Raw genomic sequence first — 22,408 nt, 5'->3', positions numbered from 1 at the left:
ACTAATTTAACCATACCATCTTTAGATCTAATGAAGTTTTAAAGTCGCACTGAACACAGCTGACTTGCTTCTCATACCATTCAAGTTTAGGTAAACTGATTTCAAGTTTGGCGTGTTTGATATCAAATCTTGGGCTATGCTATTTAGCTTTAAACAAAGTTGTGGGACTACTTTTTTCCCCCATTAGCAAATGAATTCTGACTGCTTGACATGTCCAGTAGAAAAGAGGGGTTTCTCTGCAGAGTAAATTGTAATCTGTTGAGTGTTTCACCAAGTTGCTACTTAGTGAAATGTAGTCAAGGAGGAAGGATGTAAGTGACCAGTACACCAAACACACCTTTTGAAGGAGCTGATACATCAGTAATCCATGGGAATAGATAGTGAAATATTAAACTATTTTATAGGAGACCAGAAATAAATTTGAATATTAGAGCAGTTATTTATAATAGAGCTGGCAGTAAGTGATAACTTGCTCAGCTCCCTTCATTGAACATCATCCAAGTATTTAATTAAATAAAGTTTAATCAAACATTTTAAAGGTGAATTTTCTTCCCAAATTTGCAATTGGTGATTTGACAATCAAAACTGTCAATGTTTCATCATGGGTATGGACACATCTAAACCCCATGAAATTTTAAGCCATAAAATTTATACTGGTCAGGTTAACATTTATGAGCTGAGAAGTTCAGAGTCTGCAATTAGCCAGTTTATCACAGCAACACACAGTTAAATGAGATGGTAATTAAAAGTTAGTGTTCTGCAGGCACAAGTAGTTTTGAACTATACAGTTCACAAGAACCATATAAACTACTATTTAGCATTCTAAACTGCAAACAATTTAATTTACTGGATAGCTATTTCAATGCCATCTGTGAATTTCCACTAATAATACATAGTGCTTAAACTTTAATGCAATTTAGTGACATTTTGTACTCAAAGATCTCTCAATTTGAAATTAAGGATTTTTTTGTGTTCTTCAAGTCGTTATCAACATTTTATTTTTTGATAACTTCCTGCTTAAGTTTTTCTGCCAAATGTTTCCTTTTCTGAATTTTCTGCTTTTCTTCTTCAGACAGCTATGTAAAGGAAAAAAAAATGATATTAATTGTGCTGGTCATTATATTTCTGCATTATCTACAAGTCTATTAAAGTTATGTCAACCCTTTCTTTTGCTCTAAAGAAAATCAACCTGTGCTATGATTTTATTTGAAGGGCTATCTTTCACTGGCAACAGTGCCCACAATTACCTTGACAGCCAGAGATGCTCCACCAACAGCTGGCTAAAATCACTTGGTAAGTCAGAAGTTGTTACAGGATCAGCCTCACTCTCCCATCCCACTCTTGTTTAGAAATGTATTTTATGACAAAATAATTGGACACATCATGTCAAGTGCAGATAAATAGCAGCTTAAATTGTATGCAGTCACATCTAAACAAAGTATAATCCCAAGTTTAATGTATTTTTATCAAAATATTGAGTCTTTAAATCATTCCAAGGTTCTTCAACTCTGTCAAGAAACAAGTTTACCATATTCTAAATCACTTTATTGAAAAGATCGCACAATTAAACCAACATTAGGATAAAAGATTCTCAGTGGGAAAATAAAATGATATGTTGCACAGATCAATTGTGATTAGTGCTGCATTACCACTTGCTATACACATCTCCATGCTGGCTGTCAGCAACAGAAATAAACTGCATATAACGTGGAGAGGGGGCGAGAGATGAAACGTGGCTTCAAATTAAATACTGTCCCTTTCTGCTTTTTTACAAGTATTTGAATACTTGAATGTATTCAAGTATTTGAATGTTAAATCAACAATAATCCATTGGATGTGGAGTACAGACACTTACTATTTGCGACAACCAGTTCCTTCATGCTCCACTTGAGCCACTTACTTATCAACCTTGCTAATGTTTATCAAACTCTTTAAAGAGCAGTAGATAGAAATTTCTTGGGAAATCATTCCAGTAAGGCTAAATGCATGCAATTTAGAAATAAGGCTGGAACGATCACCTTGACATTGTTATGGGCCACCCTCCCAAAAAAATCAGCAAGAATTCGAGGAATAAATATAATCGGAAGATTGCAGATAGCTGTGTTAATGTACAGTAGATTTCAACTTTCCTAATATTAACCAATACAGCAATAGATCAAAGAGCTCAGATGGGAAGAAATATATTAAATTTACTCAATGTGTGTAGAAGGACCTGTTGGGAAAGGGGCAAAGTTGGACCTCCAAATGAGAAATTAGGTAGGACAAATGACTTAAGCCTGAGTGGGAAACACTTGAGGACCAGTCACCATAATTCTATAAGTTTTAGTTAAACCCCTAATTAGTGGAAGGCTAATTTCAAGAGCTTTTAAAAGTTGATTGGAAAAGGCTACAGAAAAAAGCATGTCTCAGAAGAGGGAGACTTTTAAAAACAAGAGGGGAAGGGGCTTCAGGTGCAGCTCATTTCCATTAGAATGAAGGGACAGGCTGGTGTGATTAGGGAACCATGGTTATGTGGAATGTTAAAGCTCTGATTAAGTAAAAAACAATGTATATTGCCAAGATCAAATGAATTCCTTGAATACAAAAGATGCAACAATTCACGAGGGAAATCAGGAGGGCAAAAGGAAGATGTATATATGTAGAATCTTTTTGAATTCGACTTCACCTTTACCATCAATGCAATCTCGTAAGGCTTAACGTAGTCTGTGGCTTGGGCAAGTTCTTGAATATTTCATATTTGTATTGTGAAGGTCATAGAAGCTAAGGAATTAATGGAAATGAATAGCGATAGTTTGAAACATAAACCTGTTACAAAAGAATGCACTCTTGGTCCAAAAATGCATAAAAATAGATAAATCTCTTGGCTGGAGTCTCAGACAGATGCTTAACAGCTATGGCAGGGCTTGCACACTATTACATCTTACAAGGTGAAACAAGGCAGTATCATCAACTGTGATACATCTCTTCTAGATGAGTTCAATACATTTTATGCTCAAAAAAAGGGAAAATAAAGAAACCTCCTTGGCCTCCACAGCACCTCTGTGCTCCTAGTTTCTAATGTTGATGTAGACAACAAAATCTGTGACCAAACTAATGGATCTGGTTCTTCATACCTCAGCATCGGGATCCTTGACTTCCCTGTTGCAGCATTACTTCCTCCACACTGACCAACAACACAGGCATCTCAAGGCTACGAGTGGGAAGGGAAGGTTGAGAATCACTGCTCTCGACTCAATTGTTACTGAAATATTTTGCTTGAGAAAATTGTCATTGGCCCATTTCCTTTGGAGTTATGAAACCGCGCACATAAGATACGATTAAAGCAGTGGTTTTCAACCTTTTTCTTTCCACCCACATACCACCTTAAGCAATCCCTTACTAATCACAGAGCACCTATGGCATAAGAATTGCTTAAAGTGGTATGTTTGTGGAAAGAAAAAGGTTGAGAAACACTGGACTAATCAAAAAAGGATGTAAAACTATGAATCAAATAGCAACCTTCAGAAACTAGACTGAGAATCGCCAGAGCATCCAAACTTCTTAAATCTTCCAATCATGATAATATTCTATGTATGGGCCCTACATCTTTTCAAATTGAAACTTTCTATTTTCAATATTATATCTAATTTTCTCCAAGTTTAAGTAGGGCATTACAACATGTAATTCATTGTTGTTGCCCAATTTAACATTATAGTGTATTTTCCATAAATATTCACAAAGACATATACATAACTGTCAATTTAATATAGATGTACAAGTTTATAGAACATTACAGGACAGTAACAGGCCTTTTGGCCCACGATGTGTCAACCAATATAAACCTACTGAATTCAACCTTCCCGACCTTACACCCATAACCCTCTATTTTTCTTGTATCCATGTGCCTGTCAAAGAAACTTCTAAAAGTCCCTATTGCACCAGCCTCCACCACCACCTCTGGCAATGCATTCCAAGTGCCCACTACTCTGTGTAAAAAAAAACCTACCCCTGACATCTCCCCTAAACTTTCCTCCCTTTACCTTACAGATCTCCTCTGGTGTTTGCTACTCTCACACTGGGAAAAACGTGCTTGCTGTCTACCCTATTAATTGTGCACCTCTATTAAGTCACTTCTTATCCCTCTTTGCTCAGAAGAGAAAAGCACTAGCTCTTTTAACCTTGCCCCATAAGACATTTTCCAACAGGCATTATCTTAGTAAATCTCCTCTGCACAATCTCCATAGCTTCCACATCCTTTCTGTAATGAGATGACATGAACCGAACACAACATTCCAAGTGTGGTCAACCCAGAGTTATATCGAGCTGCAACATTATCTCATAGTTCTTGAACTCAATCCCCAACTAATGAAGGCCAGCATAACACAAGCCTTTTTAATTCCCCTATCAACCTGCCTGGCAATCTTGACACAGTCATCAGTACCTCTTTGGTTTTTGGTGAGGGTGATGCATTTGGACTTTCTTCATTTTTTGGTAGATGTTTCTCTCTCTGTTCTTTCTTCATTGCCACTAATTTATCTCTCTGTTCTTTAAGATATACTGCCCGTTCTTGAAGTTGTTTCCTCTCATTCTCAGAAAGTTCCTGCCATGAAGAAGAATCAGCAATGTTATTGGCTCTGAGATCCAATTTTCTTTTGTCAGGATCACTGAATAATTTCCATCCTGGTTAAACACAAAATTAAATATTGTCCATTCTTAACAACCTAAATGATTTTGAATGAATCAAGTCATAAGCACCATATTAGAAACTGAAATGATTTTGTTTCCTGAAGGACAATGTTACAGGCCCAGAGGACCCCAAAACCCAGCAGCCATAGAAATTCACCAAGACAAATGGTTACTTAAACAAAAGTCATTTTTAGTTTTCTTTAAACATAAAAAAATGATCAAACTTTAACTTATTACTGTTAACTTAACCAATTTAACCCCCTTCTAATTCTAAGCACCCATGTATAAGTTCATAAAAGTTCTTTGATTTACAGTCCAATCTCACTTCTCACTCCTCTAAGTTCACAGGTATCAGGCAATTCTTATACTGTGCACAGAATTTAATATTTATGAATTTTCACCAAGCTCTGGTACTTAAATATAATTGGTTATCACTCAGGAAGGTTCTTGTTGGTTTCAGAGAGAGATTCGTTGCTCATTGCATATGCACACAAACTGATTTACTTCCATCAGTCACTTCAGTGTCTTGCCCCATCAGGGTTTTCCAAATGATAACCTCTTCTTCTGCAGGTCACCACAGAGTTCCTTTTGTTTCCCTTATTTCAGGTGAAACACTCTAGCCAGCCATTTCCTCTTGTTTGGACCACAATGGTTTTCAACAGGCTGAACTCAAACTCACAACCAGTCTTCAAAATAAGGTTTCAACAAGCTGCCAGCTTGCCATGACTGCAGAAACCAGTTCTCTCTCTCTCTCTCTCTTAGAGAAAGCCTGTTTGGTCTCTTCTCTCTTTATGCTTGCAAAACCACACGACCTTCTTAGAACAGCAAATGCAACTAGACAGATTGCGGCACCACACCCAATCTTTGAGTCTGTTCATCTGTTGCTTTCAAAACAATAATCCATTACTCCAAAGCATATCCAATTAACACCTACTTGTGAAGTGTGTTACGTGAATTACGTGAATTACTTACTTTCTTCATATGTTAAAATTAATAAATAAAGTTTCAAAAAAAAAAGACATACAGACAGTCTGTGCAGGTTTTCGCCCACTCCATGATCTGCTTGCGTAGGACGTACCAAACAAATCTGGAGGACACCAGCCACACTGTCGTATGGATGGAGAGATGCAATAAGCCGTGGATAATGACAAAAACCATCTCCTCCATTGGGCGCAGACGAGAGGCCAGGGTTGGTCTGTGGAGACGTCACAGAGGAATATAGTGCCACTGGCATCAAATGGAAGGTTTTGGAGCTGCAATCCTGTGACCGGAGTTCTGAAGCTACGTGTTTCAGAGAAATCTTGCTGGTCGCGAGCCAGATCATGGTAGTTGATGCCTCGCGCTAATGCATTGACCGATGATCTGAAGAAGGCATCAGCGACAACATTGCATTTTCCAGAGAGATAGCGAATGGCGGTGGTGAATTCAGAGACATAGGATAAGTGCCTCTGCTGTTGGGCAGACCATGGGTTGGAGGACTTTGAGAAGGTGAAAGTGAATGATTTGCGATCCATGCAGACAGGGAATGGCTGCACCTCCAGGAAGTAGCAGAAATGGCGGACAGTCAAGTACAGGACCTGCAGCTCTCAGTCAAGCATGCTGTACTTCAGTTTGGGCGGTCGCAAGGGGTGATTGAAAAAGGCGAGAGGTCTCCATGAGTTGTTCCAGGACAGCACCTACTGCTGTATTGGTTGTGTCGATTGTGAGGGCCGTTGGTATGTCCATTTGTGGACTAACTAGCATCGTTGTATGGGCCAGGGCCTTTTTGGTCTCCTAGAAAGCGTTGTGAGCATCGTCCATCTATGTGAGCTCCTTCTTTGAATCCAATACAGGGCAAAAAGAGATGCATAATCTTAGCAGTCGCAGGGATGAACCTGTTGTAAAAATTCACCATGCCCACGAACTCTTGTAGACTCTTCAGTGTCGTTGGCCTGGCGAACTGTCATTTGGCTTCCACTTTGTCGGGTAAAGGGTGGTACCATCTTTGTTAATTTTGTGGCCCAGAAAGGCTATTTCCTTGAGGCTGAACTAGGCAAAGCGGATGAAAAGATGGCACAGGTGTGTCATGTGCTCCTCAGGTGTGCTACTGGCTACCAAGATGTCATTTAAGTAGATAAAAAGGAAAGGGATGTCTCTGCTGACCGTATCAGTGATGCGCTGGAATGCCTGCGCTGCATTTTTCAAGCCAAATAGCACGGGGATCTGATGGTATCCCTGAATCAGGTTGACTTTAGAGAACAGCTTTGCACCATGGAGGTTTGCTGTGAAATCCTGGATATGGGGAATTGGGTAGTGGTCAAATGTCATTGCATTGTTGAAGCATCTGTAGTCCCCACAGGGTCTCCAACTACCACTAGACTTTGGCACCAAGTGGAGGGGTGAGGCCCACAGGCTATCGAAACAGCAGATGATGCCTAGTTCTTCCATGCGGTTAAACTGTTCCTCGGCAAGGTTGAGTTTGTCCAGGGCCAGGCAGTGGGCTCGCGAATGCAATGGTGGGCCAGTGGTTGCAGTGTGGTGTTGGATGCCGTGCTTCAGCATGCTGGCAGTGAACTGTGGCACAGAATGGAGGGAAAGTTAGCAAGGAGGCGGCTGTATTGGCTGCATGGAGTCTTCACGGAAGCAAGCTTGGTGGACAGCTCGTTGGACGTGCCAAGGGCCACTGTCTGGAAAGTCTCAGTGTAGACTAATTGTCTGCACTAGAGGTCCACTAGTAGGGAGTATGCCCATAGGAAATCTGTGCCCAATAGAGATATGTCCACCAAAGCCAGCGTGAAGAACCAATTGAAGGTGGACTCGCTGAAACGTACAGGAATTCAGCTCTTGCTATAAGTTTTAATGGCGGTGTTGTAGGCAGCGCGGAGGAATGGGCCGTGGGGTCTCGTGCGTGTCTCGAGCACCATAGTGGGAATGACACTTATCTCTGCCCCCATGTCCATGAGAAACCTACGCCCCGAGATCTCGTCCTAGGCAGTTCAGTCGGCCAGCTGCTGCAGCCACCAACGGCGGCTGGCCCCGTCATTTCCCAGGAACGAGCATGGCTGGTGGCACCTGTTTGCTGATGCCCCCCAATGCTGATGGTAGAAGCATCATTTCGGGTCAGACCATTCTGTTCTCTGGCGGGCAGGGGCTTGTTCACATGATGGACTGGATTTGGGCGTTATCCTCGGTGGCAGCCTTGTAACACAGTTGACTGAGGCTATAGCTTCATGCTTGGAATGGTAGAGAATGTCTGCTTGTACCGCAACCTTGCACGGGTGGCTTAAAACTGCGTCAACAAATAGGAGCCTGATGTTTTTGGGCATTTGCTTTGCGCCTGCTTAAACATGAGGAAGGCCTTATGCCCTTCTGCCAATGTGAGCATTTCATCCATGAGGGTGGACAGGGTCCTATTGCCTAGGCTGTCCAAGAGAAGGAGTCTGGCAGCTGTCTCACATCGTGAGAGGCCGTACATGCTAATGAGGAGATTTTTAAGAGCCATATATTTACCTTTCTCTGGGAGTGCCTGGATGAGGACGTCAACCCGTGAGGTGGCTTCCTGGTCGAGCGAACTGACGACGTAAAAGTATATTGTCAAATTGAAGGTTATCTGTTTGATCTGGAACTTGGCCAAACCAAGTGCGGGGCCTGTTCGTCCAGAATGTTGGCAGATTCAGGGCAATGGCGCCTATAGCTGCAGGTTCCATTGTGTCGAGTCTTCAGGACATGGAGACTCATCGAGGCCACCAGCGCAGCAAAAAGACTGAGACAACAGGCGGAGAGCTCGAGTAACACAACTGCTTTACTTTGAATTTCATGCTGCAGCCTTTAAGCCCGTCTCCGGTTCCATCCCCCCCCCCCTCCCCCACCGCGTTCAGCATGTGTCATGATAGCGCAAGTGCCCTTATGTTCTGGTTTGGAAGAGACGGCCTCATCACGCCATCTTTGCCATGGCTGTCTCGCTGACCACGTGTGACAAGCGTGCCGCAGCAAACATGTGTGTCGCCGCAAGATAAGTGTTCTAATAAAAGAACATTAATAAGCATGTTTAAATTAAAATGCCTTCAGTGGAGATACACTGAATGTTGTTTCAGCTCAGCACAATTCCTCCCTTGTTGCTGTTGTTTTCCATTTTACAAGAGTTTTTTTGTTTAAAGTCTTTGGTGCTATTTTCTACCTTGCTTTCACTGGCATCGTGTTATCAACCTTGGTTTCCATTTTTGGGAATTCGTTGGAAACCAGTATCCACTACAAGTTTGGAGCCTCTGATAGCTTATGATGCCCAAACTTTCGCTATTTTGCTGAATGCAAGAACTCTATTCCATTCTCCCAGTTTCATGGCTGTCAGATTTTTTGATGACATCCTTTCCCCGCCACTGCTACCATAGTGTCATTTTCCTCAACATAGTTTCTCTTCCATATTTGACTGAGCTCCCAACTAATAAAAGCCAAAACATTGCAGCTGCTAGTCATTTGAGATTTTTAAAAAACTGGTAGAAATATTGAAGTATTCAGCGGGTCAGGTTGTGTTCAAGAAAAGAGAAATAGACAAGATTAAGACTAAAGAACTGACATATGTTAGTCAGATCTACTATCAGGTCTCCTCCTACCTACAGCATGAACAAAACTCATTCTGTTCTTCCCTTCCATTACACCAGCCTTCACATTTAATGAATCAACCTCCCCAAATGCCAACACTACCAATGTGATTCTATACTCCATATATTTCTACAATTCTTTAGCTGATTCCACCACTATGCATCATTCAATCTCTTTTGGTTTCCATTCTGACAACTTTTCTTTGTCCCTCCCTTTCTCTGCAACAAAATGTGTTCCTTTTCCAACTTTCTTAGTCTGATGAAATGTTGATAATCTGAAATATTAACAATTTCCCTCTCCAAAGATGCTTCCTGTCCTTAAGATCTATTTCCAGCACTTTTTTCTTGACTTCCTCAATTGACTATGAGAAAACAATATTGATAAGAATTGTAAAAACACAATGCTGGAGTAACTCAGCGGGTCAATCAGTGTCTTTTATATAGAAAAGGTAAAAATACATAACCGACATTTTGGGCATGATAGGGAAAAATTTTAGCAGGCATCCGAATATAAGAGTAGGAGGGGGTGGCATAGTCGTAAAGATAGGATGTACCATGGAGAAGGGAGGGAGGGCAAAGCAGCTAGCAAAGGGAGGAGTGATGGGTGGGTGAACAGAGTGAGAAGAGGGGAGGAAAGGAGAGCAGGTTAGCAAAAACCAGAAAAGCCAATGTTAACGTCATCTGGTTGAAGAGTGCCCAGATAGAAAATCAGATGTTGTTCCTCCAATTTAGGGGTGGTCTTGATGGGATAGTACATAGGGCCATGGAGAGATATGTGAATATGGGAGTATGACACCAAAATGAAATGGTTAGCTGCTGGGAGTCTCTGACACTAGTGCGGATGGAGCAAAGGTGCTCAGCAAAGCGATCTCCCAGACTTTTCCCAATCTCTCCAATGTAGAGAAGGCCACAAAGGGAGCATCAGATCCAGTAAATCATTACTGTGGATGCAGAAGTGAAATGGTGTTTCACATGAAAGGCCTGTTTGGGGCCCTGGACTGTGGTGAGGAAGGAGGTGTGGGTGCAAGTGTGGCACCTCCTGCGATCATAGGGAAAGATACTGGTGGGGGGGGGGGGGGGGGGCGCGCAATTGGTGGGGAAGGATGAGTACATGTGGGAGTTACGGAGAAAGTGATCCCTACAAAAGGCAGAGAGGGGAGGAGAGGGGAAGATGTGTATGGTAGTGGGATCCTGTTGTACATGTCAGAATTCTGGAGGAAATTTGTGTTGGATGAGGTGGCTGATGGGGTGGTCAGGTGGGTGTGTTTTTCACATCTGGGGGCAGAGGGGGCCAGGCTAGATGAGGGGGCCAGGCTAGATGAGTGGGAAATAGAGGAGATGCGGGTGAAGGCTGAGTTGATAGTGGTGGAGGGGAAGAAGGTAGACATTTTGAAAGATCTAGATTGAAATATCTCATCTTGAGAACAGATCCGGCAGAGTCAGAGAAATTGAGAGAAAGGAATAGAATTCTTGCAGGGAACAGGATGTAAGGAAGTGTAGTCAAGGTAGTTATGGGAATTAGTGGGTTTGTAATATATGTCAATGGAAAGGTCGTCTCCCAAGATGGAGACAGAGAGTGTTGTCCGTGATGGACCAGATGAGTTTGTGATCGGGGTGGAACTTGGCTGCAAAGTGAATGAATTTGACAAGCTCCTCGCGGGTGTATGAGGCAGCCCCAATATAGTCATCAATATTATGGAGGAAGAGTTCAGGGGTCTTGCCTGTGTAGGTTTGCAGCAGATTCCATTTCCTTTGTTCCATCCGGACCAGTGACATAGACCTCCCAGCAGCCAACCATTTAAGTTCTGTGACACACTCCCATACTCACATGTCACTATCCCACCAATACCACCCCTAAATTTGTAGAACAACACCTGATTTTCCAACTGGGTGCTCTCCATCAAGATGGCATTAACTGACTTTTTCGGGTTTCTGCTAACCTGCTTTCCTCTTCCCCCTCCCCTCCCCTCCCCCATTCCAACTCTCCTCCCCCTCTTCCCTCTATTAAACCAGTCATCCTTCCTCCCCTTGCTTGCTCCTGTCCCCTCCCTCCCTTCTCCACCTATTAGTTCCTGCCTTTGCAACCATGCCTCCCACCTATTTTATTTGGATGCCTGCCAACATTTTTTCCATACCTTGATAAAGGGCTCAAGCCAAAACGTCAGTTATGTATTTTTACCTTTGCTACCTTTGCTGTTTGACCTGCTGAGTTTCTCCAGCATTGTGGCTTTATTTCAACCATGGTGTCTACAGATTTTCATGTTTTACTTGATAAGAATTGTACTGGGAAAAGGGCAATCCTGGCTAAATTGAGCACCATGATTCAGCATCTTCCTTATAAATTAGCATCTTTATAAAAGATTTCTGCTGGCTGATGGAAACAACTGGTATTCTGGAGGACATAATCAAGTTAATTATCATCTGACTGTACATATACAACCACACCGAGCAGCATTTCTCTGGATCATAAAATAAATTCATAAATATTTTGGAATAATTTACTTGGTTACAAGGATAGACTGCAATTGAAATATTGTGCTTAGTTCTGGTCACTTCATTATAGGAAGAATGTAGAAGCTTTGAAGAGGGTTCAGAGGAGATTTACCAAGGTGTTGCCTGGACTGGAGAATGTCTTATGAAGCAAGGACCAAATAAGGATGAGAGGTGACCTAAAAGATGTCTACAAGATTATGAGAAATCAATAGGGTAGACACCTTTTTTTCCCAGGGTGACATAAGCAAATACCAGAGGACATCTGTTTAAAATGAGGGGAGGAAAGTTTAGGGGAGACATCTGGGGTAAGTTTATTTTTAAAAACATTAGAGTAGTGAGTGCCTGGAATAGACTGCTGCAGGTGGTGGTGGAGGCTTATACCAGAGGGACATTTAAAAAACTTGAGATGGATGCAAGATAAATAAAAGGTTATGGGTGTGAAGTAGGGAAGGTTTAGATTGTTAAGTAGGTTTATATAGGTCGGCACAACATATTGGGCCAAATGGCCTGTACTGTGCTGTGGTGTAATTTTCTGAATCTATTCATCACTCTCACAACCTGTAGGAAGCCATTTCCAAGCCTGGCAGTCCAGATTTCAATGGTCGTTTACTGTTTTCCTGTTGTTAATAAGTTAATGATATTGTGTGATTGATGGTAGGGATTCTCAATAATTTTTTTGAGCCCCATTTAAGCAACACTCCTGATAACTGTCATCAATAGAAGAAAGGAAGACCCCAGTGAACATCTCAGTTATTTTGACGATCTTCTGTATTGACTTCCAGTCTGCAACTTTGCAGTTACTATACCATGCAATGCAGCCAGAATGGACCTCTCAATCATGCTCTTGTAAAATGTTAAGGTGCTGTGGATCCAGGATAGGTCTTCAATTATATGCACACCAAGAAACTTTGCACTCTCCACAACAAAGGAAATGTATTGTGGTGGAGAGTGCCCAACCTTCATCCTTCTGAAGTCCACAATCATCTCCTTTGTCTTATCCACATTGTTGTTCGCACACCATCTGGCAGTTTTCATCATCTTTCTATTGCTCTTTAGAGTCTGAATCTTCTGCGGAGGCACTGCTGTCTGTCAGGTTATGTAAAGTTTATCTGCGCTCCGAGCAAGTACCATAATCCATCATGAAACTGGCAGAATTCTATCTTAAGCAGGTTAATGGCATTCCCAGCAGCTATTCCTTGAACTGCATGGCTGTGGAGCACATTTCCACTTAACTGGTGTGAAGATCCATTGGAGTCCCAGAATCCTTCACCCAGCCAGTACTAACCAGAAAATATCTGCTGGTTCCACCTGGAGAATGAATATGATGTGTGTCCTTGTCCAAAACCTGATCATTAGGAATTTTTTAGTGATCTACAACATTAACTGAAAATCTTTCCTCTTGAGATTCAAAGCTGAGATATTAATGAGAGCCGATGGAAGAACATTTGTTTGGGTGATAGCAGACTAAAGAATCCATCAATTCTGGAAAACTCCAAAGCCATTACTTTCTCATGAATTCCAAAATGAAATCACTTCCACAAATTGTGTTTTGGTGATCCTCTAAGTCAGAAGCAAATTGTGAGATCTGCTGTGACCATTTGAATTGATCTCATGTTGAGCAAGTTGGGATTCAGTGTCTTAACCCCCACACAGAAAGCAGTCTAAATATAAGCACACAACTAAATGGTATCATTTCACACATCTGAAAAAATGGCCTTGGTAAACTTCAACTTACCAATATTTCCAGTATTTTCTGTTATGAATTTAAGTGTTACATTTTTCCCTTATTTTGATCAGAATTTAATGGTATTGTAGTGTGCTGGAAATAGCTGAAGTAAAAATTAATAAGGAACTGTTGTGCAAGTTCTGATTTAAAATAATTGCCTTAATTCTTCCAATTATACCATACCAATTACAAAAGAAGGGACACTACTAAACCTTATCTTAAGGAATGTACTCAAGTAGTTGGAGTGTCAGTGGGAGTGTGAAATATTTCAAGCACAGTGACTTCCAAGTTTCAAGATAGTTATGAAAAGCTAATTTATAAATTAAGAGCGTGAATTTGGGAAAGGGGAAGGAGGAAGTCCAAGGAAAAGATGAGAGTTTAATTTTGTGAAACAGGTGCTTGTAAATGTAGATTGGAAGAATGCAGTTTCATGCAAGAATACTTGATAAATGGGAGTCACTTAAAAATTAGGATTAAGGACCAACATGTCCCTGTAAAGGTCTAAGGGTAAGAAGAGCAAACCTCAGGGAACCTGAATGCCAAAAATAAAAGATTTCATAAACAGGATTTTTTTAAAAAAGCACACAGCAGCAATAGAGAGCTAAGAGCAAGAGAGTTCCATCAAGAGCATAGGGACTAAAAATTAGGAAGGCAAAAATAGGGCACAAAATATCATTAACAGACAAGATTAAGGACAATTTCAAAACCTTTCAACTATATTAGGGCTAAGAGGGTGACCAAGTCAAGAGTGGGGCTCATTAGCGACTGAAAGGCAATCTGCATAAAGCCAGTGGGCAGGTGAGAAATGACTACTTCTCATGTGTATTCAACAAAGAAAATACATTTTATTTGGAGAATTTAGGGAGTGGAATAGTGACATTTTAGAATAAGTCAGCGTTAAAATTAAGGTATTTAATACATTGGCGAACTTAAAGTGGATAAATCACCAGGACCTAATGAGACATAGCCTATATTGCTTTGGGAGGCATGGAATGAAATTATTGTGGACCTGATAAAGATTTTTTAACTTTTTACTGTTCACAGACGAGGTGGCAGATGAATGGAGAACACAAAATGTGGTACTTTTATTCAAGATGAGTAGCAAGGATAAGCCAGATATATGCCAGTGGATCTAACATCAATGATAAAGAGTAACTAAAAGTAGTAAGTAATCAAAAATAGTCAAGCATGGCTTTGTTTGTGGAGGGGAAGTGACTGAGATCCTATCTGACCAACTTGAATTTTTCAGCGAGGTTACAAAATGTATTATTACAGGTAGTGAAAACACAGAAATGCTGGAGGTCTCGCAGTGTCCATAGTAGATAGAGATATATAACCGATGATTTGGGTCTGAGCTTTTCTGCAAAGTATGAGTAAAAAGCAGGCAGGAACCTGAATTAAAAGGGCTGGGGAGGAGAAGAGAATGGAAGGGGGAGAAGCACAGACCAACAGACAAAAGGTAATAATTGGACTGGATGGCACAGGAGAGGAAAGACAAGAATTAATCAGGTGAATTGTGAATGCAGATCTGGAAGAAATGAGAGAGGGAGAAAGAAAGAGAGAAAGAAAGTCAGAGCTGGAGAAAAGAATAAATCAGAATAGTTGGGGGGTGTCTAACAGAAACTGGAGAAGTTGATATTAATTCCATCTGGTTGGAGGGTACTCTGATGAAATGAGATGTTGTTCCTCCATTTGGTTGGTGGTCTCAGTCTGGCAGAGCATGAAACCATGGATAGACATGTTGGCATGGAAACAGGGTGGGGAATTAAAATGGTTTGCCACTGGGAATGCCCTGATATTATGACAGGAGAGTTAACAAGCTTAACAAAAGTGAGCTCTGATGTAGAGGAGACCACAATGGGGTGCTGTATGCAATAGATGATGCCTGCAAATTCACAAGCGGAGTGGCGAGAAAGGAGGTATGGGCACAAGTGTAGCACTTCATGCAGTCATAGGGTTAGGTGCCTTGGAGGCGATTGGTGGGAAGGGAGGAGTGGACGAGGGAGTCATGGAGGGATTGATCCCTGCAAGAGGCGAATAGGGGAGGAGAGGGGAAGGCAAAAATATCTGGTCGTGGGATCATGTAATAGATGGCAGAGGATGCGAAGGCTGGTGGAGTGGTAGGTGTGGACAAGGGGAATCCTTTCCTTGTTGAATGTGGGGGCAGGTGTGCGGACAAAGTAGGATATTCAGATGCGGGCCGAGGGGACGCCATGGTTCAAAACTTGTTTGGCAATAGGAAACTGAGGGTGATGAGCTGTTTTTGTAATTGGTTGCTTGTGACCAAAGACATACCACATGGTCAACAAGTTTGCAAATAAGATGAAAATTGGTGATGTTGTTGATAGTGAAGACTTCAGGAAGAAAAACCAGAGGTGTATGATCCAGTGATGATTAGGGGTTCAGAGGTGGAGAGGGTGAGCAAATTTAACTTCCTGGGTGACATTATCTCGGAGAACAGAAGAGACTTTCACAACTTTCAGTACCACCCAAATGAGTTCTCAAATTTCCAAGACATAGAAGCCAATGGAGCAAGTGCTGGTAAACTTGATTAATGTAGACGAGTATTTGATGATCAGCAAGGACAATGCCAGTCAAAACACAACAAGCAGTAGTAACCTATTCTGCCATTTGTGCCTACTCACTATTCAATGAAAACACATGCAATCTTTACTTCATCTGTGCTGGATGACTAATTCTCTACAGTAATGTTCATCTGCTGATCCAAGGGATACATTTTAAAAAAAATAGGAAGTATAAGAAAATAATTGATTGGATTTCTTTTGTGGTTTTAATTTTAAATTTTGTACTTACTAAAACAGGCCCCAAAATACCAGCTTCGTTTTTTGCTTGTTGTAGCCACATCTCTGCTGCATCATTCTGGTTTGTCTTTTTTTCCACTGATTCTGAACGCAAAGGCAATTCTCCTTTCACTGGGACTCGCACTGGCCCTAACACTTCTCTGGATATTCTAATGTTTTTTCCTGGTTGGTAAGCAAAAAAAGCAATTCAGTGTGAAAAGGAAAAATTAAAATAAAAGATTAAATTTATTCTTGATAATTTGCACTGAATATATATACACACACACAGTGATATCATATTATATTCTAAATTCTGTTCAACTTAAAAGAAACAAATTTCAAAATTCAGCTGCAATTTACACAATGAAAGGAATGAAGAACAAAATATGTTCTTGTGGATTCTAATGTAATTGTGAAAACATAATATTTGAATGCACCAAGAAATATTACTCCAAATTTAGACCTAAAAATTGAAGTATCAATGAGAATGTTAAAGTTCAAGAGTCAAGGAGTAGTAGCCCATTCTGCCTTTTGTGCCTACTCCACTATTTAATAAAAACAGAGGTACCCTTTTACTTCAACATCCCTTTCCCATTGGATTCCCCGGATATCATAAAATCCATTCAATTCCTGTTTTGAACATTCAGATCTGCTGCATAACAAATTCGGCCTTTGTGTGAAGAAATTCTCTGCTCCTATGAATGGCCAACTCTTTCTTTTGAAACTGTTGACAAAAATAGGGTCAGGCCCCCTAATAATTTTGCACAGTTCAATGTGAGTGCTTCACGTTCTTCTGAATTTAAGAATGGACAGATCTTGTCTGCTTAATTTCTCCACTCATACCAAATCCACCATCCTTGCAACCAATGAGGTTCCTGCTATTACTGAACTTCTTTGTGTCAGGAGACCAGAACTGTATTTTGGATAATGTGTCACCAAAATCTTAGATCATTGCACAAGGCATCTCTACTCTCTTATTCAAATCCTCTTGCAATTAAATCTGTTAAGCCAAATGCCTTCCTAATTGCTTGCCAAATCTCTCAACTTCCTGACTTGTGTAGGATACCCAAGTCCCTCTGCAAAACAGTATCTTTCAATCACTCAGACATTTAGAAAAAATACTCCACCTCTCTGTTTTTTTCCCTTGATGTTGCATATTGTCTGTTATGTCCTTATCCATTCACTTAGCCAGTTCTATGTCTCCCTGAAATCCCTCTATATCAGGGGTGTCAAACTCAAATTCACAGAGGGCCAAAATTAAAAACTTGGACTAAGTCGTGGGCCAAACTAAATATTTATTGAAAATTTTCAACAACATCTGCATGTTTTCTCTTCTTTCAACATATGTAATGTTGAACTTTTTCTTATTAAAATAAATCTTTAATAATAGTTTTGGTTAAACTCTTTCCAGAAGAAGCATTAACAAATGAGAAATAAAATATTCAATAAATAATATTTCTCTATAGCCTTTAAGCTCCTTTTAAATGTATTTTTTTTCACAAGCCAACAAGTCAAAAAAATAACAACTTGCTTCAATGACAAACAGGTTTGTCTTTTAAAATGATGAATATATAGTCTGCCTCCCACCTGTCTTGAAAGGTCCTGTTTTCTGTCTTTGGTTTGGCCATTTTTCGTAAGGGGTTTATTACATGTGAGTTCGGCGACAGGTCGCAGATGCTAATGAAAGTAAAGAGAGGAGGTGGGGGCGATTAGCGGGCTGACGGGCCGGCGCCAACGCATTTGCAAAGCATTCTGGGATTTGTAGTATTAGCTGTGCATGCACTATACTGGCGCGGCGGCTAGCGGGCCAGCTCTAATACATATTTTATATGATCTTGTGGGCCAAATATAATTATATCACGGGCCAAATTTGGCCCGCGGGCCTGAGTTTGACACGTGTGCCCTAGAGGAATGAAACATAAATTGACCATGGTAGACTGAGAAATTAAAAAGATCTCTCTTGCTCTTAGAATGAATGTCTTGACAATGAGCAATTTCATTTGGGAGTGGAATTTGTTTCTCCATGGTGTTCAGCATTTCTTAGGCACTTGAAGAATACAGACCCAATGTAACCTCCTGGATTAATTTAAAATTTTTTTTTAAAGGGATAAATGTATCTGCTCCAAATGCAGACTTTTACAAAATGTAATCGGATAAACATCAAGGAACTATTTAAAATTGAAAAGGTAGGAGACAAAATAAATTATCCTCAATTTATCAAAAATAATTTTACAAGTATGTTTTTAAAAAGATAAAGCAAACTTCTCATTAAATAATTCACACACATTTTAAATTTTCTCACAATGGCTCAATTTTGTACGATAATAAACTATAATCAATTCCATTATATAATTAGTAAAAAAATGCCTTTAACTTCATAGACATTGATGCTGTGTTTACCTGATAGGTTGCATTGATGATTATTACTTGACTTGCTTGAAGATACAGCTTCTGGTATTTGCTTGAATGATTTTATCGAACTCTTAAAAAAAAATAATTCAAATACTCAAGATTAATAAATCATCACAAATTGGTTCATCAGTACAATCAATTTTAGGTACTGGAGTGCTAAAATCAAATGCTACAATACCACAAATATTTAGTGCAAAATAAAAGTTTCAATTTCCAAAAAGTTACCACACTAATCATAATAATTTATCCCACCCTTGGCCACCACTATAAGATTTCCCAAGGGCAGGTTAGCTTCTTCTTTATAATCTTCCTTTACTCTAAAGGACAGAAGTATAGATGTTCACTGATAAATGCACAGTGTTCAATGCCATTCAGAACTCCTCTTCAAACAAAGTAGGTTATGTGGCATGCATTAAAATCTTAACTACATTCAGCTGTGAGTTGACACATAACAGAATCATTTCATTATGTACCACATAGAAATCAGTAATGTCTAAACCTTAATTTGTATATTTCTTCATAAATAGTCTCAGGATGGTAGTGCATCATTTAAATTACCAGACTAGTGATTCAAAGAACTGAATTAACACTCCAATGATCCATATCCCACAATGGCAGCTATGGAATTTAAATTCAGTTAATCACCTGAAATTCAAAAAAAACCTGGTTATTTGTAATAATGGTCATTTGAAAAGCTCAATTGGTTTCAGTACTCTAACTAAGTCACCAATGTGGTTCATTCTAAATGTCCTCTGGAATTGTCAAAAATTAAATTCAAATAATAAATGAAGCAACACCCAAATCCTCAAAAGTGAGAAAAATATCCACTGGCTTCACCACAGTCCCCATAAACAAGAGCAGATCAGTACTTAGATATCTGGTGCTAAATAATTCAGTCTTCCTAAAAATCAGAATATCCTGAGGGGAAGCAACTCCAACAAAAATCTAATATTGGCTAGATACAAAGAAATTTGTTTCCTTGGTATCCTCTCCATTACCTGCCCACCATGGTGTAGTATCTACTTCAAAATACAGTGATTACTGCTCCAGGATATTCCAAAATAGCTTCTTAAATATGCAATGACTATCACCAAAAGCCAAGGGCACTTGTGTTACACCACCATTTGTGGGTTCATCTGAAATTTACTTGAAATTCAACTGAACCAACCATATGAATATCATGGCTATAATAGGAGGTCAGAAGCTGGGCATCTTGTGGCAAGTGGGTCACCGCTTGCCAAGCAAAGACTTTCCACCATCAAGGTGCAAGTCAGAGTGCGATGGCATACGCTCCAATTGCCCAAATCAGTTCAACTCCAAAAACCCTCAAGAAGCTGGACTCTATCTGGATGAGAGCATTTAAAAAGAAAATATGTAGACACTGTAATTGTAGTTACACAAAAAAAAGCTGGATAAACTCAGCAAATCACACAGTGTTCTTTATATAGCGAAGGTAAAGATATGCTGTATGACCAATGTTTCAAACCTGAGATGAAGCAGCCCACTGAACTTGGCACCTCAGCAGTGACCCAAACATTCACATCGTACACCAATGATGAAGGGTGGATACAGTGTGCATCATCTACAATATGGACTGAAGTTAATTTTTTTTTTGATTGAGGTTACTGTCAAAGCACCTTCAAACTCCAAAAAGGAAATTTGGAAATGCCACTACCTGCATGTTCCCATCCAAATAACACACACATTTTCTGCAAATCCTTTGTCAGAGCCTAAATCTTGGAAACTCACTCCAGTGCAACATTGTGAAAACCCTTGCAACAGAAGAGGCTCAAGATCACCATCATTTTCTCAAAAGCAAATAAGAATAGCCAGTAACACCTAGATCTGAACAAAACAAGTTTTAAAAAAATTGCAGAATGTATTTGGCAAATACTACCTTATATCAATGATGTGGTCAAAGCACAATTGATTTCAACTCTCAATAAGCATACAAATTGAAAAGTACTTCAGGCAGTTCAGTAAGCACTGCCAATGTTGAGCACCTGGTCTAGCAAGTACAGTTAAGAGAACTATCTCCATTCCTTATGGTCAAAGGTGCTGTTGTTTGGTGTGCAATGAAGTAAAAATAATGAAGCAAAAATTATTGCTTAATAAACAATATCAAGGCAAAAAAGGTCCAAATTCACAGCACTGACTGACCATTTCCATCAATGGATGTTGTCTGCCCTGCTAAATCCCTCAAACAGCACTGTTCAAAATTAAAATGATCTTACCACATTACAAACCACAGAACATAGATACAAATAATCTTAAATGATTGCTTCTCAGATCTATCACTAATCTTTTCATAATTATGGCATGAGACCATTTTACTCTTTGACTCTATGTCAACTCTCAGAGTATTTTTATCTGCCCACTTCCCATAACCATGTCCCCTGATTCTCCTACTATCCAACTAAACTTTGAACAATTTTCAGAAGCCAATAGCGCATTTCTTTGGAACGCAAGAGAAACATAAGGCATGCTCAGAAACCTACACAATCACAGAGAGAATGGGCAAATCCCACAAAGACAGCACTGGTGTAACATCCAGATCACTGGGGCTTTGTGATAGTAGCACTGTATATTAGGGGAAGCAATTGTATTTGAAACTGATCCCTGCAAAGGAATGGAGAGCCTGGTGGGATTTTTAACCTTCACAATTAAAATCCTATTTAGGGCCTAATGAATAAAAATGAATGCTTGTATTCATGAGTGCTCACCTGGTTCCAGGAGATGTTTCCATCAGTTAAATAAATTTCAGTAATAATCTAGTCAAAAGACTTAAACCACACAGTTCCCAGTACCTTATTTTCTTAGGTGGATTGGTTGGACAAAATTTGCCCCCTTTTGCTCAAGCAACAAAACAAAATACAGTAATAATATTGAAAATCATGTAGCCTCAATTGTTCATTAAAAGCTCCTATCATTGTGATTAGCAACATTCATAACTTGAGCATAGAATTTTAATTATATTTTTTATTAGTTCCTTATGTGTAAAGGTGACTAAGAAAAATAGCACAAGAGAAAGTTCACAATGATTGCAAATAGGGGGTAAAATATACATTACAGTAATGATCAATGTTCAGTCTATCTTAATCAGTTACAGGCTATGTAAAAAGTTCCAAGGAGTGAGAAGGGCAACCTTTTCATAATATGTTAATACCTTAAAACTCTATCAGTTTTGAAATTGGTAAATTCATCTTCTCTATGTGCCTGACACTCATTATTACAATTTAAAGTAGCTTACTTCTCCAAAGTTCAATTGACTACATTTTATTTTAATATTTCTTCAAAATGTGACAGATGTAAGACAGAAGAAGGTACATTGTTTCATATGTTTTGGTCATGTCCTTTTCTTTCCATTTATTGGGAAAGTATTTTTCATACCTTGTATTTCGTTCTTAATATTAATTTGATTCCTAATCTTTTCTTGCGCTGTATGGAACAAGTAAGCCAACTGTTTGAAATTGTTTGGGCTACTACAATCCCACGTAGTTGCCTTTACTCTCCTTATCGCTAGATCTGTATTAATGAGATGGAAAGATGCTGTCCCTCCTACTCATATTCAATGGCTATCAGATGTGATGAAATGCACACTTTGTAAAAATAAATAAGACATTCTACTACTGAAATGAATTTTAACTTTGTAAGTTTATGGGGTCCTTTTCTTCATTATTTTCATAATTTATAAGATTATTTAGATCCCATTTTGTGGTTTGGATTTTCCCTCT

The 22,408-nt window shown here is 39.7% G+C and overlaps 1 protein-coding gene across 2 annotated transcripts in view; it reads right to left on the bottom strand.

The window, feature by feature from the left end:
* Positions 1 to 960: 960 nt before the first annotated feature.
* cfap36 (cilia and flagella associated protein 36) overlaps positions 961 to 22,408 on the bottom strand; it is a 99,313-nt gene continuing 77,865 nt past the window's right edge. For both annotated transcript variants that reach the window (XM_069931484.1, XM_069931483.1), the window contains exons 8-11: positions 18,663 to 18,744; positions 16,276 to 16,445; positions 4,421 to 4,579; positions 961 to 1,076 (exon numbers count right to left, since the gene is read on the bottom strand). In XM_069931484.1, coding sequence (XP_069787585.1) covers positions 996 to 1,076; positions 4,421 to 4,579; positions 16,276 to 16,445; positions 18,663 to 18,744 — 492 coding nt within the window. In that variant the 3' untranslated portion in view covers positions 961 to 995. The remainder of the gene's footprint in view (positions 1,077 to 4,420; positions 4,580 to 16,275; positions 16,446 to 18,662; positions 18,745 to 22,408) is intronic.

The sequence above is a fragment of the Narcine bancroftii genome, chromosome 4 (assembly GCF_036971445.1).
Source record: "Narcine bancroftii isolate sNarBan1 chromosome 4, sNarBan1.hap1, whole genome shotgun sequence".
NCBI lineage: Eukaryota > Metazoa > Chordata > Chondrichthyes > Torpediniformes > Narcinidae > Narcine > Narcine bancroftii.
The sequence above is the reverse complement of the archived record's forward strand: the minus strand, read 5'-3'. Positions and strand labels throughout refer to the sequence as shown.